We start from the raw sequence: 26901 nt of genomic DNA on the forward strand, positions 1-26901 counted from the left end.
ACTAGTAGAACCTAAATTATGTATATAAAAAAACTAGAAATTCTATTAGTAGTAAGAAATGAGATCCTTTATTAGTAAAATAAAATTACAAAAAAAAACTTAATTTAAAACTCAATATTTTAAAGGCCCAAACAAAGATAACATATAAGAAGAATTTATCACATAAATAACATATAGAAGTATTTTCATTAAAAGTTTTCAAATATTTTGCAACTATGGAACCAATTTGAGTTGCTCAAATGATACCTTAAAAATCAATTTTAAGTGATTTTATGTTTTCTTAAAATCAATTTTTTAATTTATCAAATATAATTAATGGAAATGGGAGTGATTTTGTTTTCTAACTTTTTATCAATGGAAATGGATGTGATTTTACCTAATTTATATAAAAAAAAAGTTCTTAAAATTTAACCTTTCAATTTTGTACAATGGTTTAAATTTAGTTTCAAATCTCCCTATAATTTTAAAGTTTAAATTTGGTATTTTATGATTTTGTCAAATTTCATAATTGCTATACCTATAATTATCTATAATTTAGAAAAATGTTTTTAGACGATTTCCATCCCTTCTTAATTTAATTATAAATAGTAAATTAATTATTTATCAATAATATTTTGTATCGAATCTAAAAATTTGAAATACAAACATTTTCTCATTTCATTCCCAATAATGTAAATAGTTTCCTTTAATAGTTTTAATTATAATTTAAAATTAAATTATTAAAATAGTTTTATCTTTATTGGGATTAAAGTTTAGTATATAACCAAAAATATTAGCTTGAAAATCTTTAAATTTTTAATAAACAAACAAATTACTTAGGAAAATAATTGGCCAACTTATGCAAAAATAACTTTTTTCAAAATTAAAATACGAAAATATATACTAATATACTTTTTTAGCTTTTTTTTTTCTTTTTCTTTTTTTTTCAGAATAAAAGAAATACACAATAATTAAGCTTGAAGTAACGAAAAAACTCTCCTTTCGCCTTGTCGACCTCAAAATTTGTATTTCGGACTTTGAGGAAGACAAGAAAAATTCCCCCCTCTCATTTCTCACCAAACTTCTAATACCCGTAAGTTGCAAACTCTACATAGATATTAAAAATAATAAAATATAATTCATTAAAAAAAATTAAAAAAATATGAGGTAATGCAAAATTAAATGACAGAGATTCTCAATTCATCGGTTTCATCTTCTTGTAAAAATATTAAAGTTTAATTTAATTATTTTATTTTATTAAATGAATATGAACTTTTTGTAATGTGAAAAGTTTTATAATTCTTACCTTCCTTTAACAATAAAATTAAGCTCTATTTTAAGAAAATTATGACAATTAAAATACATACTAGTACTAATTGCAAAAATAATTAAGAAATTTTCATGATTGAGTAAATAATAAAACATTAAAAATACATATAAATTTAATTTTTAATAAGATATAAATTTATCATAATAACTAATGATTTATGCGATTGGTATCATTTTTATTTTTTTAAAAAAAAAAATTGTACAACTATATATATAAACCAAAACGTAATTTTGAATATTTCACACATTTTTTTATTTTTAACTTATTTTAATAATAATAATAATAGTTATTTTAATATTATATGTTTACAATTACACTAATGATAAATAATAAAGTAAATTTATCGATTCGTGATATTATAAGGATGATCATGAAACACAAAAATCACTGCTATACTTTTGAGAGTTCAGGAAATTAAATATAATATACATCGATTTATTTGGAAATTACACTAAATTGCATAAAAATTTAATATCTACCTTAAAAAATCACAAACATGACTTTTGATTTGTCTCACGTGATTGTTCAAATTTACCTTTTTCTCTGGCTTGATTTAGTTCTTTCTTTTTCTTTTTTGAGCCTCCTATGTCCATTATCTAAATTACGTAATAAGTTTTAGCTTTTTTAAATTGAAGCTATTATTTAAATTAAATACATATTTCATTAATTATTGTAAATAATTGTAAATGACATGTTTTGTGTTAAACTTGGACAAAAACAAAACTAGAAAAATAGATTATGCTATAGATATAGTGACAAAAGGCAAATATCAATCTTTCGACCGTAATGGAAAATTAATTACTCTTGATAAAAGAAAATGCAAATGGATCGTAAATTTTGAATTATTTTCGTATGATTCACATATCAATGATAATAAATTGAAATATTCATATAAGGTCATAAAAATGAAAGAGGAGAAACGAAGTTCAGCAACTACTCCATCCCTCTACATCAATTTCATCTTCTCAGAGCTCTCTCCAATTGCTCAATTATTCACGGTGATGTGCAGCTTATCTGAAAGGGAAAAAAAAAACAAAAAATGAATTAATATTTTTCAAACTCACTAATTTCAAGACTCTAATTCAACGACTCGAGAATAAAAGTTTCGATACTTTTATAATGCATATAAGTTGACGTACCAGCAACTTCCTTTTCATCACAATCCTCATCGCACTTAACTTCACAGTGGCTAATGCCATTGCCTTTCTCCAAACACTCCTTCTCACAAGCTGCGTAGCATAACTTGAATCTCGTCGTAAACTTCGCCTCGAACTTGTCCTCCTTCTTCTCGACGTTATCGGCACTTGAGAACTGCACTATGGCTGCGGCCACCACAATGCACATCAGAAACACTGCATTCATCTTCTTGGCGGCCATTGTTTTTTCTTCTTGTTCTTCGCTTTGGTTTTGGGCCCTTTAATTTACAGTGTTTCCTTTTTCTTGCCAGTGGATGAATGTTTCAAAAGATGGCAACTCCATTTTATAGGGCTCTCGTGTACCTATATTTAGATTATTTGGTAACAAAATTACCTACAAATAGATTATTCCCTCTTCCAAATTTGGACCATTTTCCCATCTCATTGTTTAATTGAACAACAACTATATGCAATCCATTTGTAACAAACATATATTACACTTGTCATGGAGTGACAAATATGTGAACATATGGGGCAAAAAGGAAAAAATTAAATATGTGACACGTTTTGTATTTTATTTTTGAGCTCACTTGCATTTTCTATTTAACTGATTATGTTATCATGATGGTAGGTCCGACTAGAGTTGGCATGAGACGAGAACGGGAATGCATTCTCCATCCAGGTATAATGCTACAGCTAAATGAAACGAAAAGACAAAGCTTTCAAGCTCAATTCCTAGTTGCTACAACGGGTTTGTCTGCATATGATGATGTCCACTGTTCGAAGGTAGAAAAGCAAGGCAAGTGTGAAGACAAAAGCTAATTAAGAGATGAGGGAGGAACGGTATTAACTGTCGGAGTTAAGAATCATCAACAAGGGCATTGAGATTTCTCTAACTATTATTTCTTTGCGGTGAATTTTTTATAAAAGTAATATAATATAGAGTTAAATAAGCAATCTTAATATTTTATAAATATTTAAATTTATTAAACAAACTATTTAAAATAATTAAAGTGTTTTAATGTAGCAATCTTTTTCCTTTCAATAATTTTTTTTAAATAGGGAAAATGTCTAAACAAAAAATGAAAAACCTAACATAATATTATATATCCTTGAAATTTTGTTCACCTCAAGTCACAATAAAAATACATAATAAAATAAAATACAAGAATATATTGGGATGGGTCTATTGGCCATTGGGCTCTAAAATATTGTTTTATTGATATTATTGCATAGAAATTAATATTGTCTATAAATATTAACATTAATATTTAGAAAATAACCAAATAATGACAAATGTCTATTTCACTTTCTGGAACAATTTTCATTCCCTTTTGAATTTTTTGTTCAGGAATAGGCATGGAAGATGCTAATTGATGAGGCATAAACGATACCAGAAATACATGGTATATAGTCGGGAGTATTCAATTTTATTTATTTATTATTATTATTATTTAATACGATAACAGTCTATTAAAATAGTGGATGAATAAAAATTATTATTGCCAAAATATTAGAACGATGACTTAAATTTCTACAAATGATAAAATAATTATTACTATTTCTTTTTTATGGAAATTTGAGTTTGTTAAAGACAACCCTGAACAGAATGTGTGGCTTTTCAAAATTCTCAAGAGTTTATTGAAAAATGGAATTAATTTTTATGAAAATGTCAGAAGTGGGATTTGAACCCACGCTCTCTCACGAGAACCAGAACTTGAGTCTGGCGCCTTAGACCACTCGGCCATCCTGACAATTATAAACATAATTATATTTTATAATATTTACTGCTTATATTTAATATTTCAGCACAATGAATTTTTCGTAAACGACACGTCGGACTTGAATAAGATTTCCACCAAAGAGGCGTGATTGGACTAATTGTCAAGGTGTACCCTTAATTTCGAGGCCCAATTTCATCGGACGACAATCGTCCAAACCCTATTAGTGGGGTGAGTCTACCAACCCAACAAGTCAACTCTTAGGCTAGGCACGAAAAAGTTTCCAATACTACCATAGTATCATGCTCTCTTTCATTTATAAAATAAACAAAACGAATAGACCCACAATAATTATAATAGACTAATGATGTGGCAAGCAATAAATAAAATGGAGTATCAGAGATTTTTCCGACTAAGCATAGACAGTTTTTGTTTTTGCACTATTGAAAATTTGACAACTTATTAATTCTTAAAAAAAATCCATTTTTACATTTCTCTCTCGTAATTATCAAATATTTAATAATTGGTTTTCACCGTTAAGGGACCAAGTATTTCCCAACTGTAGGTCTCAGTAAATTTATTTCAATATTTATTGAAACAACCATACAATCCACTATATATTAGTGTAATCCTATGTCAAACTATAAAGTAAACGCATTCATAATTCCATTTATCAAACAAACAAACTCTCTCTTTGTTCTTATTATATTTTTATACTTAATTTTAGTTAGTTTGACCAGCTACATGCTTTGGTTACTATTCCTATTTCAATTATCATTTATTTTCAAAAAATACCTTATTGATTAATTTGTTTATGAAATCAAAATGTTACTTTGGGTTTATTTAAAAACAAAAGTGTTTTTAATGTGAGTTTCCCATTCAAACCATTTTGTGCGCAAAGTATGAATGTTTAAACTACCATTAAGAAAATATTAAATATACGCATAGTATTTTAGTAGGAGAAACGAGTGGATTTGACCATATACCTCTTATTTAATATATTATTTTAAAGTTTTTGTAACTATTAGAATGCTACGAAAGTTCGATTCTAATGTCATCCCTCTTTGAACGGAAGATTCGTGCTCTTTTTAGTTTTTGATTTGATCATCGTATTTTTGTCTATCTACGTTGCATATGTTGCTTTTTACTTTTTGTTATATCATTATAATTCTACTTATTATGATTATTACTTTTTATGAATGAGACCGTTGCTTGATTTTTTTTATTTTTTTTTTTACTACATCCACGCATAAAAATTCATGGAATTCAACTTACCCACGTACAATTTAACTAATTAAAATATTAGTTGAAAACATAGTTCAACTAGTCAAAACATTACTTACTTCCTTAAACTGAGATGTCCTCGTTGAATTCAAAAAAATTAATAAATAAACAAACAATACATTAATAACTTTTCTTAAGAAAAAGGGTTTTTTTTTTGAATGGCAATAATCTTTATGAAAAAAAATACAAATTAATTTAATACAAAATCATCCATCTTAGCTTTCATGTTCTGTGATCAAGATTGAAAGTAGGAAAAAGAATCATAATTTGTCAAATATGAAGGTTGAGAAATTAGTTTTATTTACTTGAAGAAGTTAGGTTGAAAATATCAATCTTTTGTTGGAGACTTCAAAGAAGCTTTTTAAGATATAAATTTTAGGAATTATGCAATTCTTATGGGTTTCCCGACACCAAATGTTGTAGGGCCAAGCGGTTGTCCCATGAAATTAGTTGAGATATGCGTAAGTTAGTTCGGATATCAAAATAATAATAATAATAATTTTAAACCAACAAAATTTTGTTAGTTGAAATGTCACTAGTGAGCTACAAAATTTGTTTTTTAGTTCATTAAAAAACCACAGTTAATTTATTTACTTATTTTATAAATACCACAATAAATTTAATCAAAACTATTAGAAGAAATTTTTGAATATTCTTTTACTAGGAAGCTAATTAAATTAGAGTAGATTGTGGCCAAATGCATGCTTCACTTCTTCACAAGAATTTCAATAACTTACTAAAGATGAGAATTTGAAAATTGGTTACAATTTCCATATATGTGATAAGGAAAATTTTTATTATGCAATTATTTGGTAACTAAATCCCAATTGTTCCATGCTTATTTAATAACCCTACCATATAACATTCCTAAGTTTCTAACTTCCATAATCAACAAATTTTCTAAAACTGTGGTCTTAAATCTTATTTTTTTTAAATAAAAAAGAAATATATAATGACATAAATATTTATATTTAAAAAAGAAATAGAAGATGACACAAATATTTAAAAAAGAAATAGAAAATGACACAAGCACGCCTATTTATTATTAGACACAAATAATAATTATTTTCCTTCATTGACCTATCATACTTTCAATGGACAAAATTTAAATCAATGGAGTGATTTTTTTTTCAAAGGTCATGTATAATGGAAAGGAAAAAAATGTTCTCACAGTCTAAGTTCAAGGAAAAAAAACCTACAAAAATGCTACAGAAACACGAACAAAAACAACGACAGACCAAATTAAATAGGCAAACAACATAAGAAACCACAAGCACAAAAATCATAAACTAGAAAAGAAAAAAAAAACAGTGAAAATAAATCTCACGCAGACCCATCAATATTTAGAATATGAACGCATTGTCTCGTCAAGTGGTAGCACGAGCATAAACACCGCACTACATAAGATGTAAAATAACTAACCCCATAAGAGAGACACAACCATAGATTTTGAAATTACATTTTCTTCAAATATGAGATACAGAGCCAACAATCATTCATCCTCTACTAATGCGACAAATTCATACAAACTTACTAAAGCGAGTCCAACAACAATAATTGACATATATCTCCAGCCAAAAGGTTGTGAGTTCGATTCCCCACTTCCACATATTTGTACTAAAAAATATAACTCTATACCTCATTTATGGAATGAATTGAATTGAAGGCTACAAATTTATATAAAAGAAAACCAATAACACATACAAATATACTAATGAAAGCAAACACACAAACCACTAGAAACTACAAATTTTCTTAAATTCAACATAAATTTGATTATTCCACCATCATTTAAATTAGTCAATAATCGTATCTTGGTTAGGTTTTATCCAACTCAAACCCAACAAACTTAGTCAAGAAAATTATAATTGCATTCTACTATAGTTGGACCTTAATTCTTCTAGCAATAACTAAGTTCAATGTCTATGGTAAAAAAGATTATTAAAAAAAACTTCAATATTGGAAATCAAAGTCAACCAACCAAGCCACTACCGTTGAGTTCCATCCCTTTAATTAAATATTCATTTTACTGTTTTTTTAATTTGAGAAAAAAAAACGTATTTTTTAGGCCATTAATATTTTTATGTTACTTTCTTTCTTTCTTTCTTTGTGTTGGTTGTTTTCTTTATAAGAACCAGTTTTCCCACTGAAATTTTCAAAGCCAAACCCAAAAAACTCAAAACAGTTCATAAATTCATCAGAAAAAGATGCCTAGAAAATTGCAGAAATCGCTTCAGGATTACCTCTCGAAGATCAAAAAGCCAACGCCGCAGATTCAATTTCCCAATCCCAACACGTTTTCGTCTTCAAAAAGTTGGATTTTGTCTGGTTGCAAGCATCCGAAGACGCTCTCCTTCGCCGTCGATCGGAAACAAGCCGACGGCGGCGCCGGTAACAACGACGACACCGCCGCCACGCTCGCCGATATCGACCGGTTCCTTTTCGAAAACTTCCGGTCGTTGTACCTGAAAGAGGATGAAGATTTCGGTGAGAGAAAAGCAGGGGGGGGAGATCGAGACGGCAAGAATCCAAGAGGAGTTTCACCTGAATCGCTGATGGATTCCTACAGCGGATCTCACCGATTCTTCTTCTCCCCTGGCTCATCGGGATCTCTTCCGGACGATACTCAGACAGAATCGTCGGAAAATGCAGGATCGAGCTCTTCGTCTTTGAATTGCGAAGATCGAGGCAAAGACCTAAAACTTCCGAACGATTGCATCGCGATTCTGAGGTACTCGCTGAGTCCGTCTGAGGAATTCCGGCGATCGATGCAAGAGATGATGGATGCTCATTTGAAACACAATGAGAAAATCGACTGGGAATTCATGGAAGAGCTTCTGTTCTCCTTCCTAAATCTGAACGAGAAGAAGTCGCACAAGTACATACTAAATGCTTTCGTGGATTTGATTGTGATTTTGCGGCAGAAAGCCGACGATGCTCCGGCGAAGGCCCGGACCGTCCGAAGCGTTAGAATGGTGAGGAGAATGATGTGAAATTTGCAGAATTAATCAAACGATGTTGAAAGTGAAACAAAGATTTCATAAAATAATAATGAACACAGTAAGTGGTGGGGAGAAATATATTATGATTTGGAATTTTTGAAGCTGTTAGAACAATTGTAGTCTTTGTCTGGTTCTACAACTCAAAAAGAACAGACTTAATTAAATGTATTCTACATTCTCAAGTAAATTCAACTCTGTTTCTGGATCGTACTGATTTTCTTTTTTTTTTTCTTTTTCATTTTTTTTAACTATTTATTCCATAGCCTTAAATTAACTAGAAAATAACGCTGAAAATCAATCCCAACACATTTGATAGCCTTAAAAAGTGATTCTGGAGACTAGGGAGGCTCTTCGTCGTCTCAGGTCCGTTGGATCAGCTGATATTTTGGCTTTTGACCTTTATGTCCTGTGAAATAGGTGTTTTCCCTTCCAATGTAACCCTTGGTGGTGTTGTTCCTTGTCAATAAAGTTTTCCTTTAACTAAAAAATAATAACAATAAAAAATCACAACACTATTGTTTCATTAAATTATGAATTTGATATTTCTACGCCATTTCAATTTGGCCCATAAATTTCAATTTCATTTAAAATTGAAACTTGTAGAAATACAAAGGGCGAATAAAACTTAAGCCCAAACCATGGAACCTTTTAAATTTAAGTTTAAATCACACCCACAATAAATTTATAACTTAACCTATTATTCTCGTGGGCGATGGAGGAAGATCAATAAAGAGATTTCGATAAATATAAAGGGAAAAAAATGGTCTCTCATCTTATCTAGGTCTCAATACACGAAAAAAAAATACACCAACTTATGATCTCTAATTTGGATCATGGGATGCCCTCAAAAAACTAAACAAAAAAAAAGTTCATCCTGGGATGAAACACTTTTTTTTTTTAATCTTATGAACAACGAGATGAATATATCAACAATAAATATTTCTTTAAAAAAAAAAAATCTTTCTCATCTCAATTACAAGATGGGATTCGTCTTTAACCGCAAGATGAACCTATTTCTTACCACAAGATTACCCAATTGTTCCTTCTCTCACATCTGTTTGGTGGTGGACATACCTGGCAATTGGTAGCTGTGTGTGGGCATTTTGCATCTTTTATCCTTCTCTATCACAGACTTGCCATCAATCCAGGAAGCCAATCCAAGTTCCAAATACACCATATGGCTGAGTTGCAACAACTGGGTTTCAGAGAACCAATCTTCACACTCAGACGATTCCTCTCCTCCTTAGTTCCACGTTCTGCGAGCATCAAAACTACCAAGTTCTATGATTCAGCAATTCAACAGCTAGGACTTTTCTGCAACGTAAGATATTAAACTATACAAGTCATAAAAACCATCTAACAAAGCCTTAATCTTCGGTTTTTTTCTGGCCAAATAAGGAAAAGAATAGCTCTAGCCGCGCATAACTACAAAATCCTAGCTTTACCTCTCAACCACCAACCTGAAAGAACTTCAAGCAGCCACTCTTCTATAAATCTGCATCCAATATATATATTTTTTTGTTCTATTATAGGACTTGCAGTTATTAAAGAGTTTCCTTCTTAAGTTTACATTGTTATCATCACATGCTATGCTTCAGGTTAAATAATATGAATCAATATTATAGAATTCAAATCCCAGTAGAAAACACTCAGGAATAAGTGGCTTACTTTGATGTCACGTGCTGGTCCCAAGAAACTGCTCGTACAAGGAATGATATTTTGCAGGGATATAATCCTTGAAGCTGTTGAGATTCGCAACAAGGGGAAAAAAAAGGTGATGAATAAATGTGACAAAATACTGGAAAATATGCTATATCGGAAATGTAAAGTGAGGACTTGAAGAGCCTGCTAATATGGTATATCAAAAATATAACCCAATTAGAGATCCAGAGATTTGTTGAATGTCACGTCAGACACCAAGCCACTATATATCAGAAATAGAAAAGAGTTTCTAAAGTGCCAATAAGAATGAATATACTTCTAATGAGCTCCCAACTCAGCCAGAGAATTAGAGATCTGCTGAATATGTTTTATGCTTAATTGCTCATGTTATAGCATTTCCATGAATGCTTTTGTATTTTGTGCTAAAACACATAATATTAACAATTAAAAAGAAAAATGAAAAAGACTGATTGGTATCAGTAAATGTTCTTCCGAAGAAAAAAAAAGGTGATTGGTATCAGTAAAATGTTCTTAGGAGTCTAGGACATGTCACGCCACTTTAGCTGAAAACCAAATAGCAGTCGAAGTCTGCCATCTGTCTCCAGATATGAAACCAAATAAACCAGCCAAAATAATAATAATAATAAAATAAAAAATCATCCATAGTGATAGAAGAACATACCCTTTACGAAGATGTAGCCTATCCGGTCCTGAAAATATTCCTATAATGGACTGCAAAACTTGGCTTATTTTCATTGCTTTGGTTTTAAGTGCTTTCATAAACCCAACAAAGTCCTTGTATTCTCTGGCACTGAGTTTCTCTCTGACCTGCAAGACAACTTAGAAAATATAGATTATCATAATATAAAATAACTTTTACAGAGCAAAACATAATTACGGAAAGTTAAAAGAGTTCAATTATAAAATTTTAAGAAAATCCAAAATAAAAGGCCTGGTTCCTAGTGCAAGCTCTTGTCAAGAATCAGTTTCCCCAGAAGAAATGCTCTTCCAGGATAGCAAATGTTGACATATCGAGAAAGACTTAGAGAAATGCACAGGAAAATAAGTTCAGATTTCCTAACCTAGATATTTAGCATATTACATATAAGGGCGAAACAAGGGTTTCATCAGTAAGAAAAATAAAAAGTTGGCATTAAATGTTTTCAGGGCTATTAGAAAAGCAGCCCAACTGTTCCAACAAAGGATCCCTATATTAAATAGAGTCAAAATAATGACCTTCACGTTACTGTATTAAGTCTAAAGTTTACATTCGATATATGCTTGAGTAGCTAGATGTTAGATATCAAAATTAGCTACACGGATACAGTTAATTATTAGTTAAGTGCTAGTTTTTTTTTCTTTTTTTTTGATATCCGTGAGTGTTCAAACCAGCTTACATGATCCTCGACTAATCTCATGGGACAACCACCTGACCCTACAACATTTGGTGCTGAGAAACACAAAGAAATTACTAATTCCTCGGGTAGGTGGCCATCATGGCAGTTAAGTGCTAGTTATGATCACGTTAGTGAGTTATAACTTATAAGCTAAGAGTAAAATAAATAGAGAGAGTGATTAGCAAGGAGAGAACGGTGAGGATTAAGTTTGGGTCAACGGGTGGTTCTAGTGTCATGAATTACCATGGATTACATCCACATTACAAGATGCTATGCATCAAAGGCTGCAAATCCATACAATTTAATATTTCTATGTTTTTTATTCCTATCATAGATCATTCCGACTCTTAAGGAACAAAAATAAAGGTTCTGTTGTTACATTTTACCTGACTCAGAAAATCAGATCCTTTAGCTTCCTCATCACCAAGATGAGCAGGATTGCATTTGATTATCTTGTCATTCTGATTGACAGACTCTACACCCATCTTCTTCGTAGTATGACTACTACCGTGTACGTGTAGCAATGCTGGACCAACAGCATCATTTTGCATGCCTCTGCTATCAGATGGTGAAGCTTCAGACTTCACAGAACAAATTTTGAAGGAAATGTTACTTGGTTCAGATGGTTTAGCACCAGAAGGCCCAGTAGAAATCCTCATCGTTTCTGCAGGAGCATGCTCTGTGCTGAGTAATTTCCGCTTCTTTTCACCACACCCTACCAACAATTTTTTGTTTGCTTGTTCATTCATTACAGAAAAACCAGTTAAATCAATGACTTCATGATTCTGCAACTGAGAAGATTCCTTATCCGACAATACTAATTTTTTTCCTCGATGTGATAGATCACTTGAATTTTTTATTCTGGAAGATAGAGGGTTGAAAGAGGTAACAGATGGACTATTGGCAGGAAGAACATCTTTCCAGGAGCTAGAATGGCTGGCATCTTTGACTTTAATGTTAATCAGGGAAGACACAGACTTTCCCCAAGAATCTTGACACTTTGGCTTCTGCAGTGAAAATCACAATAAAAAGGCCAGAAAAATAGACATCGCCGATCACAGAAATGTCAACTAACACGGGAACAGAAAAGGGGGGAACCTTGCCTGAGAAACAAGTTTTTCCAGGTAAACCTCGCCAAATGATTTTGCAGTTTTACTTTCTCCCCTTTTTCCTGTAAACAGACATTTTTGGTTTGTAGCAAGAGCAAGATCTCTTTCGCAAACAACTCAAATAGCAAAATATAAGTGGAACTCATCTGTGAGACACAACGGCAGTTCTGAGTTTTACAAAAAATTGGCAAGCAAGTCAAATAGTCATTTTCAAAGCTTGAATACACAGTAAGGCTGACAATTTGATTTAAGAAGATATTTAACATGAGACCGCAAGAAAAATGATCCTGTGTACTTTATCCAATTAGATAATATTCGTTACCTCTCTTAGTTTGCATGTGAGCATGTGACTAAAGTGGAAGATCCTGAAGAAAAATGGAGATAAAAAAAATTACCAATTACTGAAGTGGAAGATCCTGCACAAGCGATATCATCCAACCTAGCGGTATCAACTCCTTCAAGTTTAAATTTTGCATTACAATCTGATATACAATGGAAAAAATGTATGAGGGGCGCAGAAATATTAAAGTGAATTGTATATATAAGGAAGCCAACAATGCTTACCCTAACTAAAAGCTTTTCAATGTTATAAACTGCATAATCAGTAATTTTTAAACTAGCAAACGTGCATCAAATCAAAATTTATAGCTAAGAAAAACTTTGCAAGAAGTCATCAATTATACTAGTTACCTCACAAGTCAAATAAATCCACAAATGTAGTGAAAATGATTGACACCATATTGCCGTCAACCATATTTCCACATAAAAGAAGTTTTGATGTGATCAATATAATATACTTTCAAGATTTGATACAAGTCAACCATAAGAAATAAAGGTTCAACAACTAGGACATCAACCATAAATTCCTTTAGTAGTCTTGCCTTCTGGTTTCGGACAAATCTGATTTACGTCATCTCGAAAAAATCGGGTCAATGTGTAAACTACATCACCAAATTTGGAGTAACACTGCATAAGGAGAAACAAGTTAGGTAGAAAGTTTCAAGAACAAATATATTTCTTAAAAGAAATTCCACCTTGATATGAGGCTGTATCCAAACCGATATTTGAGACTGACGACTTGAATGGGCAAACCTAAGCAAATTAATGTTTAATAATAAAATCAATAACTCTTTCGAATATTCCAAAGAAAAAAAAAAAGTTATCCAGGAAAAGGGTGAAATAGCATATGATTCGAAGGGGAAGTTAAAGAAATATTTAGACAGCAGGTAGATGCAAAGTGACGACAATATATAACAGAAAATGCCAAACATGTAGCGGATGAAATTTAGTATTCCAAATATTAGATTGAACTATATACTCCTAGAAATATCTAGAAAGAAAATGAAATCTCAGGCTCGTAAGCATTGACAATCCCGTGTGTTAATGATTCCCGTAGATAGAAACTGCCACCTAGCTATGAAACACTATAAAATTAAATGAAGCAGAGACCAACGGTTCAACCAATTAAAGCCATGGAAAAAGAAAAAGAAAAAAATAGTGGCTCCATATTTACAAAAAAAAAAATAGAAAAAACACCTCTCATCACAAAAAATTATGGCTCCGTAGTCATGGCGATGACGTATTACACGTCCAACAGCCTGATTGACAGCTCTTGATGCTTGTTGGTTGTACCAGTCCTCTCCCGTCATAACCTGCCGCATCAATAACCCATGAGTTACAGGATCACCACCCAAAAGAAGGAAAATCACTAGTTGCACTGAAATGCTTTACCCGACAATTCCCTCTTTGTGAAAAGGACTGATGATCTAAGAAGTCGCGCTTCAGGCGAACCTGTCGCACAGTACATCAAATCTGGAAGTTAACCACAAGAACAAAGCATACAAGATTTATGCAATATGAAACTTATTTATTAGTTTGGGAGCATTTCACATCGAGCTCAAAAGATTGGGACAAACAACCATGGATGAAAAGAACTGGATTGTTCTTAAAGATGGGAGGAACTATCTAATGGGAACTTGGCCTAATGAGATCCATTTGAGGCTTAGTTTCGAACATAACGACAATTAAATGTTTGGAAATCAGTAGTCGAGTCAATCTAGAGCAATCTGAAAAAAAAAAAAAAAAAAAAACTACCTGCCCCCTGCCCTGACATAATTGATGACAGGTAGGTTAGCCATGACCTAGCTTATTGTATAATCTAGTAGTGACTGAAAACTTCAGTCCAGTAGACAAAAGTACATATGCTTCAATAACTACAAAAGCATTTTGAAGCAGATGCATATACTTTTTTTGGGAACGGAAGCTTATACATACATTTACATGCAGTTCCTGAATTCGCAACTTCAAGACAGACAGGAAATTAATAGAAAACTTACTGATGCAGCATTAAGAATCTAATTAATGAATTATACATTTCTTCTTAAACATAATGAATAATATTAGACCATTAAATACATTACGTCGTTGGTCTGTACTCTATTCAAAGTTCAGCAAGGACCTAGCTTTCGGTTCTAAATAACTACACCGACTTACATATCTCATTGACTATGAGGTAGGAAGTAAGTAAACAAACCTTTGGATCATTCCTTGAAGCAAAAGGCATGCCAGTAATGATAACAGCTCTTCCAGCATGATCAGCAAAATCTAATCCTTCACTCACCTGTGGAGGTGATTCAATCATCCATGATATTCATGACTTCAATGTGATGATGATTGTAGAATTTAATAAAAAAGTCTACAAAATATATAACAAAATTGCAGCATTATTATTTAACGCCATTTATTTAAACTAACAAGCTGCATGAACTATCTATGAAGTGAGCTATGTATCTTACCCATCACGAATAATTTTGAAGCAACGCACAATATATTGAGCTACCACAACCTCAACTTCTTTATAAAGGAGGACTAGCAAATCCTACATTTCTTTTTCTTTTTTTTTCCTACATTTCTGAACAAGGCAATAATCTCTGATCCATCTAGAGTAGTCAATTCAAAAGTGCCCATATAGAGAAGTACATAAAAAGCTGTTAAAATAAAGCATCCCATTAATGAGCCCATCTAGGCGGTTAATACTTATCGTTATTTTTACAATTGACACAAAAGAGGCCAGGTTTGCATGTGAACTTCTTTCTTACACTCCCCATATTGTTTAAGCTCTTAGAGATAAAGGCCCACAAGAAGAATTTAATATTTTTAGAGAATTTTCTCTTCCAAATGCACTTGGCTCTATCAATTATACAAAACCCAAGACTAGCCGATTCCTGTTCTCCTGCTCTTTGAACAGTTTTCTACTACGTAAATCCCAATTGGCTTGGTCCCCATTCCAACCCATCAGAATTGACAAAAACATATAACTCGAAAACTTGCCTGCATGACACTACTTATTTCTTTTCAAACCAGGAAAACTATTTTATTAAAAATAATGAAAAGTACAACCAAAAAGTGGCTGGACAAAAAACACGTCAAACACAAGCAAAGGAGTCACCTAAATTAAACTACAAAAAATGGTTGCAATTACTGATTAAACAAAGGAAAATCACAAGGATTCATATGCACCTAGAGAAGCTCAGAAGCATTAAGTGTGCCACATCCTAAACCTGTTCCGAAGACCCCTTAATACCTGAAAAATTCTTATTGTTCTTTCTTAACCAAATAAATATAGTAATACTGACAAGAAAATTTTCACGATCCTGCGGGGTTGGGTTGGGGAGAGGGATGCAATCCCATCCTCATCCCAATTCCTGTTGGGCCTTTTTTTGTCATCCCTAAATGGGTATCTCCACAACCATTTGGTATGAAAGACTCTATTTTTACTACTAATGCTGACCGCTCCCAACCTCCAAAGAATGAGGAAGATTTTACCAATTGTCACCAAAGAAATAGCATGTTGAGGCATCGCACTGGCATATTACTTTAATAAGAAGACATACCTTACCCCGACAAACAGCAAAAAATACTGCACCAGAGGATGATTTATCTTTCAGTTTGAACATGTAGTCCTGTCAGAAAGCCAATTAGCCACAGCATGACACTGATATGAAATATCACACAACTGAAGCTGTCTTTTTTTTCTTTTTTAACATTTCCAATAAGTTACGTACCTCAATTGACGAAGGAAACAATGAAGATTGTCGAGGTTCTATAACAGGCTTCTTATGCTTGCAGATTCTTGCCCAAATTGTAGTTGTACTGGAAAGACTCTGCAGAAATATAAACAAACGAAAAGATTGTATTCAAAATCAAAAAAAGCCCAGAGGCAGTAGAACAGCCTAGTGGCAGAGGGTTGAGGAAAGATTTTTCATTAAAAGAAAACAAGCAAATTTATAACTAGTTTATTCTGCATGTTACCTGATTCTTCCAGCAACTAATGCATTGGTCTAGAAAGTAGTAAGATGGAAAGAAGACAAGCAAACCATCAGGAACAATTCGTGCAAAGTTGACTGTGACCAAGAATCCAAGAAATACATCAGCACATTCTCAAGGGACTAAATCAACTACCACACTATCAAAAAAAAAATCACCAACAAGCAGGGGAATTTATCGAAGAACAAAGTTGAGAAGTAAATTGGCTTTATGATAAATTTTAACTGTGTAAACTTATTCAAATTTGGGTTGTGTTAAAAAAGAATTAAAACTTAATGAGTTGAATTGGTTTATGAGTTCACCTAAAATTAATTTAGTTTTAACCGAACTTGACTCGAATATATTAGTTGTCTTGGCATGATAAATTTTAGCATGTTATCTGCAAAAATAGTTATAAAAGTCTAAATTATAGACTTTGGCGAGCTTTCTTGTAATCAGTGTTCAGCTTCTGTTCTTGGGTTTCAATTCTTATATTTTTATGGGTTTTTGTTTTCTATGTACTGTTTGTTTTTTTCTTTTTCCTTTTTCGCTTCTTTTGGGAGCTTGTATCCTTGAACTTTTTTCTTCCTTTTCATATTATCAATGAAAAGTTTGTTTCTTGTTAAAAAAAAAAGTCTATATTAGATAACAATCCTTTCGTTGAGGCATTTATGCAGGGCATTCTCTATCTCTCTCTCTGCCTCCCTCTCTAGCTAGCATGGAGATGAAATGAATGGTTGAAGGTGGAGTTTGTTATTGACCACTAGGTGTACTTGTATAGAGAACTCTAGCGTAGACTTCCATGGTGATTTTTTGAGATAGAAGTTCCGTAATGAGGAGGCAGAAAAATAAATAGTGCATCCTCTTCAAGTTAAAACTAAATTCTAGAAATGGCTAGAGGTTTCATTAGTTATGGAAGATCAAAAGGAATCAGTAGTCCTTTAATAAACTCATGGAGGAAAGTTGAACATGCTAAATTCAAAAACCATCAAACAATATGAAAAGTTTCATGGAGCTATTTTGCATGGTGAACAACGGATAAAAGTTATCTTTCATCATATACCAAGCAAAAGGGAGCTGGGATGGAGATTATTCATGGATGACATTTCACACTTAACAAAACACACTAGATATTAAGGGAAGAATGGATGATCAACTGGCATTTGAACAAGTGGCTAGGAGCTCAACAAGTGGAAAGAAGAAAAGTGAAACAATGGTGACTCCGACATGAAAAATGAGCATGAGGGTGAGAAAGATATAAATTGTAATGGAGAGTTCAGTGAAGTTTTGGGGGTAAAAACAATATTTATAAATTGAGTTTCCATGGTATGCAAATAGAGAGGAAGCAAGAATGCTGTGCGGAAATAGGGGGTGGAGTATGTGATAAGATTTCACAGTCAAATTAGACCTCGGAATGAAAATCTCCAAGGGAGATTTGCAGTCACATTCAATGTGCAAACAAGACAATAAATATGACAATGACACATTGTTTAGAGGTTAATTTTATGGTGGGATAAAACTATCATAGATTCTTTCCTGCTCGAGTAGAGGTGCGGGATGAGAAGGATTCAAAGGCAGTTGTCTAACTGGCAGTTCCAGTAAAATCAAAACTGATGATCAGTAGCCATGCCTATTCTACTTAAAGTTTGTAAATCCAAGAGTAGAATTCTTTTTGAAAATGCTTAGTTGGAGCTAGATGAGGTTTAACAACATGTTCGATGTAATATGTCCCTTCTGGGTTTAATCTGAAGAATTTTGTAATGTTTTATAGCACGGAGTGTATGAGGAAGAAGTTTGATTGGATTTGATTTTGCAGACTGGAGTTGACAACTTCCTGCCCCAAGCCTTTTTTTGGGGTCATCCTTTAAAAGGATCGCTAAAATCATGTGGATTAGTTCTACCTTTGCAATTTCTAGGGAGAAGGGCGTTTTTCATGTTCTCTAGTTGTTATTGGAAGAGTACGGCCGTAATCTTTCTGTTAAATAGGATTTCCTCTGAGTCTTCTCTCAAAGGCCATTAATAACACTTATCTGATTTTACCGAGAGTTGGTCTGCAACCTATCTGGTTTTGGGCTTTTTCCTTTTTTAATTCCATTCGTGTTCCTTTGTATATGCATGGGGTTGGAAGAATTATCTTTCACATCAATTCTAAATAGCAAACTTACACATACCAATAGCATTTCCCAGGTCTAGCTTATATGCTTCAGACTCACGATTCCAGTAAGAAGAGTTGAAAGCGCAACCTGATGGACCAACAGGTACAACTCCAGCCCATATCTGATTTGAAGATATGACATGTGGGTTTTCCAACCGAATAGGAAAATCTCTGGGTTTACCATAAAAACACCCTGAATTAACATTTATAATAGTTGCGGATGATCGAAGTGTGCAAGAAAGAATTAAATATGTTAGAATCCATATAAATGAATTAAATTTACCCAACCCATCAGCTTAAGCTTTTGGGTTGAGTGGTGGTTTGTTCATCCTTAAGAAAATAAAAGTGACCAACAGTTTCAATTCCTGTGCAAATGACTCCAATGGGGATAAAGTGCCAGATGTCAAAATAATAGAGCCGACTTCCATTTTGGGAAATGTTTCCATGGCAATGCCCGGGTTAAAACACCACCAGCTGAGTGTTCTGGATGCTTTACCTGAAAAAGAACGCTTATAAAGTGGTACACATGCCTAAACTTGAAATTCCAATAAATGGAGAAATCATTTTCAGTTGCAATCATTTCTTATTATATCATATTTCAAACAATAAGATAATCAAGAATTGAAAATTTTAAAAGCGATAAACTAGAATATATCATTGGTGAATATGTGGATGCATTGGAGAGTAGATAGAAACTAAAAAAACTGATTCTGTATCATATAAATTGTGATTATGAACTGAGTTAATAAAATGTATAGAATGAGTAAAAGAGTCCTTTTTGTCTAAGCCATTGAACATCATCAAAAAAAATACCGTGTAAGATAAGAAAATAAGATGGACTTTTCTACTTTTTCACACTGAATAATACAGGATAAAGCAAAAAAGAGGTTAGCTCGTTAGCAGCCTTATATAAAGATAGGAGTGCCCAAGAAAATTCCAATGTTTATCTCTTCTTTAATTGATTGCATGGGATCCAAGATAATTTTATTCTTGCCCACTTTGCACGGCCATACTACACTTTATCAGGCATCAGTTAACTAATTCACTTAACCTACTCTATTAATAGGTCAACGATATAATATTGTTCTAGCAAACATAAGCCTCAGACTTTCAACCATCTTCTGAAAATCAATTAAATAACTAATTTACTTCACCTAATCTATTAATAGGTCAACGATATAATATTGTTCTATAAAACATAAGCCTCAGACTTTCAACCATCTTCTGAAAATCAATTAAAGAACAGATCAATTATCCACCATAGCCTGACAAACAGCAGGCCTACCCTGTATGAGTTAATTGCTCAGACACTTCATGTGCCAAAAATATACAAAATTGACCGCCTAACCCGGACATAAAGAAATTATTGGAACATTCTCATGTTTTCTTTTTCTTGTCTAATCATGGTCAATATAAATATAGTACAGAAAGACAAGTCTTATTAATATCTTAACAATATTACTGAGAGTGAAAGTTAAGTTAGTTAAAGAAAGAGGGAAAAGATTAAGTTATAAATGATGATAATACAGTTAACAATTTGCTGAAAAGAATAACAAATATAAGATGAAATTACCCTCCACATATCAGATATATAGCTTAGAAGTACCTTTTAGGCCATCCATAGCACTTGCTTCATTCTCCTGCACATGAACCTAAAGGAAATATTCAAACTAAGATGCAATCCAAAAAGTGTGGCATAAATAAGAGCTAATCAGAAGAGAGCTCGATTGGCAAATTTAGCAATAAAGTTCTCCACAGTCTTGGCCACTGTAAACTATATTAGCATTCTCTAACTTACTTGATAGAACTTCGCATGTTCATTGCCCTTCTCTTTAAAAATAATATCAAGAATATCTGTAATGCTTTCCAGCCGACAGCCTGTGTTCTGCATCTTTTGTTGCTTGTCTTCTTCAAGAAGCGTAGCTGCTTCCTCGATTATGCGTTTAAGATCAGAGACAGAGCCATGAGTGATATTGAGTTCCCCGAGTAGTTCATAGATGTAAGGTCCAGGCTTAGTAAATCCTAATTCCTTGGACTGGATAGGGACTTCAGATATTCGCTTCTCAAGCTTAAGGAGAAGTGCTGCATGATTTTTTAATAAGCTAGTTTTAAAAAATCAGTGGGGAAAGCAATGTGATCTATGCAAGAGTATTTGACCAATAATTATATTATATTAGAAATTCAGTTCAAATGCATGATTGCACATGCCACATTAAACAACCTGGGTTGATGTCACAACAATCATCAACCTGAAAAAGGTTCCAGTATAGCAAGATAGCTTAAAAGGCTAACTAATGAGATTAGTCAACAAAAATAATATTAACACCTTAGTTATACAAATTGAAGGTTATTTACTAATAGAACTTACCTCTAAGGATGGCAAAATTATCCGGATTTCTTGATTTGTCATTTGAGTCTTCCCTTCTCTTTATGGAAAGATCAATACAGTTTTTTGCTTCAGAAATACAAGCTGTCAGAAGCCAAGAAGACAAATCAAAAGAGGCTGCATCTGCACATATGCTTTCCTGCAAAACAATTTACGCTACGTAAGTGGCTAATCCTATGTGATACATGGTACAAACACACTGATGTGTAATGTCAATAAGCCTTGGACATAGTATATGAAAAGAGTACAGAGAAAGCATATAGGTAGCCTTGACATTCTGAAGTTAGAAGCTGCTTACCAAGTTGTGAGCTTCATCAAATATGAGTATACTGTTTTTCCAGTCAAGGGCAAGGGATTTTCTATATCCATGATCAATGAGATAGTTATACGGAGCAAACAATATATCAACAGCCTTGTGAAGCTCCCGTGATACATAATAAGGACATCTAAAAGAAAAGAAAAGAAAAATAGCAGATTAAGCAAACCATTAGCAATTTCACCCAACCAACTCCGGTATAACCTAAAAGATTGTTGTGAAAGCAAAAACATAGATGGAAAAGAACCTACGGCCCAAAACTCTTTCCAATATTGACCAGATCTTCAATGTCAATAGGTTCATCTCCAAGATGTGGATTATTCTTCATATAGCCTACAATAGACAATTAAAATATACAGGTATTAGATTTCTTACAATTGTTAAAATTATTGTTGATAGCAAATATCAACTGATCATAAGAGACATACAAGAAACTTGGAAAGTAATATTTCAAATATCCTTGGCGTCATCACTATAATTTTTAACAAAATAACTAAGAACCCCAAAGCTAAAAGTTCTGTTATATTTTTTAATACCCTTTTGGCTTAAATTCCAAAAACAATTGCCCATCTTCATCTCTTACTTCAACATTTGGATGATGAAGGGGATATTTTCAGAATCTTTACAATTCTAGCCGCACAACATTTTACCAAAAAGCAGCATATAGCATGTAACGGCCATTGAATTTTTTACCACAACATCTAGATTTTGACTTGGAATATTTGGGAAGACCAATATCAAATATGATGACTTGCATTTGATAAGTGATATCCTATTTTCGTCATTTTATTTCCTCAACCAGGATCAAGTAGTTCAATCAGCTTTCATCCTAAATACCTACATACTAGTTCTCCGCATGCTATAAAAGTTAAATACCATGACAATGCCATGAGTGAAAAAGTACAAAGTAAGAAATGCAGATGCAATTGATCTAAAGAGAATAACCAGAAACATGAGTATAATGGTTGCAATGACGTTTTCCACGTTTCCGGCAGAGTGACCGGCAGGCGTTGTTTTGTGTTCTACCACGGAGTAAACTCACTTCATCGTGAATGCATAATTGCTCTCGAGATCCTAAAACTACCATCTTGGGCCTGCATGTTTTCAAATTTAAATAGATTCAATTATCAGTCACCAATTCACGAAATAAAAAGTAGTAATTTAAAAGAAAGAGGGGGGAAATAAAAGGAAAATCAAACTACACATAAAATGATTGTTTAAAAATTAATTTTCCACCAATATAGTTCAGCTTGCCTCAATGAAGGCTCGTTAGTAAACTAATATTAACAGAAGAACATGTAAATCTCGCTAAAACCAAAAACTACACCATATAATGTTAATCCATAATAAACAGGACAAATCCTCCAACTTCATCTTCTTGCTTCACAAGTATGAATCCCAACCAATAGGCTATATTGAGGAATTGATCACTATAAATAGTGCTAGGTGAGTAATCAGCAGTAGCGCATGGTCAACTTCCTATAAAAATTACCCTATATGGACCTGTGCACTATGCTTGTATGTGGTTCAGACAAGAAAATGTCATGGAAAAATTAAGTTCAATTATCCTTCAACGGGAATAAGAAATAAATCAAGCTTCCTTAATATGGGAATGAACATCAACCTGTACGAGGTTTTCTTCAACTCTTGAATAACTTGCCGTAGTTGGCTGTGAGTGCGGGTTGTATACACAATGGTTAGAGGCTTTGTCGAAGTAGACTGTGATGTTGAAACATTCACATTGCCCTCATCATTTTGGCTGTTCCATGCACTCCGACCAGATGAGAAATCACCTAAACTCTTCCTCCAGGCCAGTGTAGCACATAGAAGGCAAAGTGTTTTCCCAGTTCCAGTTGGACTCTCTAAAAGTGCATTACAGTTCTGTCACATGATAGTTAGGTCAGGGAATTATTAAAACTCCTTTTTATATAGAATGATCTGTAAAAACTAAAATGTCACACAGGAGCCAATAAACAACTGAGCACTTGTAATTAGACATAGCATAGCAGCAATAAATTTGATGTTATATAAGTTTCAGGACTAATTTGAACATAAAATACTCATGCAATCCTTAAAACAAAAAATATTAGGTGCTAGAAGTTCACACGATATAATCCACAGCACCAGATTTCTAACAAAAAATAAACAAATAATCCCACTCATGTGTTAACACAAAATGATATCAGAACAGTTCAATGTAGCTGACTGTGAAGTAGAGGCAGGTAGCACAATACATGCCCTCTGACTTCCAGACACGTGTTGCAGCTCCGTGAAGGAAAATGACATGGAAATCTTCAAGCTTTGTCCACCGGCAGGTTACATAGTGGTAATTTGTAAAACTTGCCAAGCTTCTCTACTTGCCAGCTATGAAATGAGATGACTGATTTCCATCAATAACTCAATGCAAACAACAGATTAATTCAAGAAAGCAACAGACTCAAAAACTACCAAGTCCAAAATGCAGAAGCCGAAGAAAATATGGAGGATGGATGACTGAACAGGTTATAAAAGATCTGCAAGATAATTGGAATTCCATTGGGTTTTTAGGTCTACTTAGAGTGCTTTCTCTAAACTTCTGTGTAACTACAGTACCTACTTTGATTGTGTAAATTGGGATAATCCTTCATTGGCTCCTTTAGAACTGGAGCGGAATGATGTCCTATGTCCTCGTTTTTCATATATCAGTGGAAATATTGTGTTACTCGTTAAAAAGCACCAGGCAGGTTGAATTGGTCAATGAAGATCAATGCAGTCTTGCATTACAAAATTTTCCAATGCCATCATTTTCTCATATACTAGACACCAACTATAATACAGTAGATGGCAAAAAAAATACCGAAATGCTCATACGGGAGGAACGGTCAATTTATAAATATCAGTAGCCGCAAGTTTCATTAGTAATTTAATCATCTACTGGTAGTTCGCCATTACTGGAGCCAAGAAGTGATCAAGAAACACTTCATATACATTCTTTGCAGGGGAAATTAATGAAACTATAAGATGGCGCTATGTGAAATCTTACTTCCTGGAGAGATTGGATGACTTTTTCCATGTAAACGAGCTGGCAATCGTAGGCATCAAACGGGAAGTCGACATCGATACCTCGGATTTTGTATCTCGGCATTCTTTCTTTTTTTCTCTAAAGATTCGAGAGAAGTGTCAGCAATATTTGCCGAGAAACTTTGTTGTTGATCTTCTTCACTAAAATTATATGACCTAGAATAATTTGTTCGTCGACTCCTGCAACTCTTTCCCGCCAAAGTGGCCTTTGTGAATGGTCGAACACTGGAGGGACCATATGCACTAATATTGACTTGGTAATTCAATAATATGACATTTGTACAAATTATTTTATTATTGGGCTAAAATAATATTTTTGTTTCTATATTTTTCTATTTTTGTGTATCTGATTTGTACTTTAAAATTTTGGTTTTTGTCCCTCCATTTAGTTGTTTTCACTTTTCACAATTTCAACACGACGCACACTTGATATATTTATTAAAATATAATCATAATTTTATATTAAAAATTTTATGTTGTATGTAAAATTTGTAATATTGACTATAATTGTAAATTTTTTAAGTACGGGGACAAAAAAAACATTCAGCAAGGGTAAATCCCTCAGATTTGTCATATGTTTTGGCCTCTATTGACGCTTACAAAGCATAGACTTGATAGTCGGCGAGAAGGTGTATGGTCTTCAACATCACATATTGTTTATCAAAGGACGATAGAAGGCGACACAGCCAACTGCCTAGCAACGTTATCTGAGTCTGAATAGGTTATGTTTACTTGAAAATGGACAATTTTAATGTAACAATGAAACAAACAATAGGGTAAAATCATCCTCCAAAGTATGCATTTTTTAACTGAAATAAAATTTTAAGTACTAGTATATTTATTAAAATATAGTCACAATTTTATATTAAAAAATTTATGTTGTAGGTAGAATTTGTGTTGAAAATTTGTAATATTGATTATAATTGTAAATTTTTTAAGTATGGGGATCAAAAACAAAACGTTCACGAACATAGGCCTCTATTGACACTTACACATCATAGGCTTGTGTGGATAGGGTGTATGGTTTTCAACGCCACATATTTATCATGAGTGGATGATAGGAGGCGGCACCGCCAACTGCCTAGCAACATCATATGAGTGCGAGCAGGTTGTGGTACTTGAAAATGGACCATTTTAATGTAACAACCTCATGAAACAAACAATAGGGTAAGAACATCATCCAAAGTATAACCTCGTTAAACTGAAATAAAGTTTAAAGTACATTGAACCATTTTGATATTTTGAATGGAGATAGACAAAAATGAATCAAATATAAAGTATGACAAAAATAATTCTAACCTTATTTTTAAATCGAACTATAATATAGTTTGTTAATGTACACAAATAATATTGGTATGAAATTACTCTAGAGGGAATAAATGTCAATATCACCCAACTCAACCTCAATAGTTGGACACAAGTGTAATAATGAATAAAATAAGCACGAGTGTTATCTAGGCAAGACATTTCCATCCTTGTCCTTGTCCCCTCTAATTTTTTCCTACAAAATACCCTACAAATTTTGGTAGTCGATTCTATGCACAAAATGCATTTATTTATTTTTATAAATTAAAGTAACCTTTTGGTTGTAAAATTTAATTTGATTGGTAGAGTTTTTAGGAATAATTCGTCTGAAACAACGTTTGTTAAATTTCGTACGAACTTATCACAACTAAAAAAAAATTAAATTTAAAAAATAAATAAATACAGCACATATCATAAAACAACAAACACACAAACAATATATGTTAAACTGAATAAACATAATATAATAAACAAATCATCAATAATTCAAAAGCTCGTTCAAAACACGATTCTCAATCAAATTGAGACGAGGATGAATAGAGGAAGTGACATAGAGTCAAAGTGGAAAATAAGTAAGTAGGATGGACTATCATTAAGATATTTATATTTAAAAGGAAAAAAAGAACGAAACGGACCAGATCGATCCGTTGGAGATAGGATCTCGTTTGTGTGACAGGATAAAATATCGCATATCCGGTCCAAAGGGAGCTTAAATTCTTTAATTGATTGTGATTCAAATTTAAAAGAAAACATC

The 26901-nt window shown here is 32.8% G+C and overlaps 3 protein-coding genes and 1 non-coding gene across 4 annotated transcripts; 1 reads left to right on the top strand and 3 right to left on the bottom strand.

Moving 5' to 3' along the window:
- Positions 1 to 2117: 2117 nt before the first annotated feature.
- Positions 2118 to 2755, bottom strand: LOC148208835 (uncharacterized). The gene is made up of 2 exons (XM_088117921.1): positions 2449 to 2755; positions 2118 to 2323 (listed from the first exon to the last, which is right to left on the bottom strand). The coding sequence occupies exons 1-2, from the start codon at positions 2684 to 2686 to the stop codon at positions 2295 to 2297; spliced, it is 267 nt and encodes an 88-aa protein (XP_087974047.1). The 5' UTR covers positions 2687 to 2755; the 3' UTR covers positions 2118 to 2294.
- Positions 2756 to 4115: 1360 nt separating this feature from the next.
- TRNAL-CAA (transfer RNA leucine (anticodon CAA)) lies at positions 4116 to 4199 on the bottom strand. Its single transcript has one exon. It is a non-coding gene; the product is annotated as a tRNA-Leu (tRNA).
- Positions 4200 to 7579: 3380 nt separating this feature from the next.
- Positions 7580 to 8662, top strand: OFP14 (ovate family protein 14). Its single transcript, XM_022290399.2, has one exon. It carries the CDS (start codon positions 7658 to 7660, stop codon positions 8441 to 8443), a length of 786 nt encoding a protein of 261 aa, XP_022146091.1. The 5' UTR covers positions 7580 to 7657; the 3' UTR covers positions 8444 to 8662.
- A 507-nt stretch (positions 8663 to 9169) lies between these two features.
- Positions 9170 to 25074, bottom strand: LOC111017435 (RAD3-like DNA-binding helicase protein). Its single transcript, XM_088117490.1, has 25 exons — positions 24805 to 25074; positions 23407 to 23663; positions 22728 to 22876; positions 22034 to 22115; positions 21765 to 21912; positions 21449 to 21605; positions 20879 to 21162; positions 20687 to 20732; positions 19435 to 19576; positions 19097 to 19251; positions 16932 to 17023; positions 16685 to 16783; positions 16514 to 16582; positions 15154 to 15240; positions 14352 to 14411; positions 14157 to 14272; positions 13655 to 13712; positions 13502 to 13586; positions 13016 to 13102; positions 12615 to 12682; positions 11898 to 12518; positions 10797 to 10942; positions 10121 to 10194; positions 9898 to 9947; positions 9170 to 9766 (listed from the first exon to the last, which is right to left on the bottom strand). Exons 1-23 carry the CDS (start codon positions 24904 to 24906, stop codon positions 10128 to 10130), a joined length of 3177 nt encoding a protein of 1058 aa, XP_087973616.1. The 5' UTR covers positions 24907 to 25074; the 3' UTR covers positions 9170 to 9766; positions 9898 to 9947; positions 10121 to 10127.
- Between the last annotated feature and the right edge of the window lie 1827 nt (positions 25075 to 26901).

The sequence above is a fragment of the Momordica charantia genome (assembly GCF_013281855.1).
Source record: "Momordica charantia cultivar OHB3-1 chromosome 9 unlocalized genomic scaffold, Mcharantia_2.0 BLBB01000009.1, whole genome shotgun sequence".
Classification (NCBI taxonomy): Eukaryota; Viridiplantae; Streptophyta; class Magnoliopsida; order Cucurbitales; family Cucurbitaceae; genus Momordica; species Momordica charantia.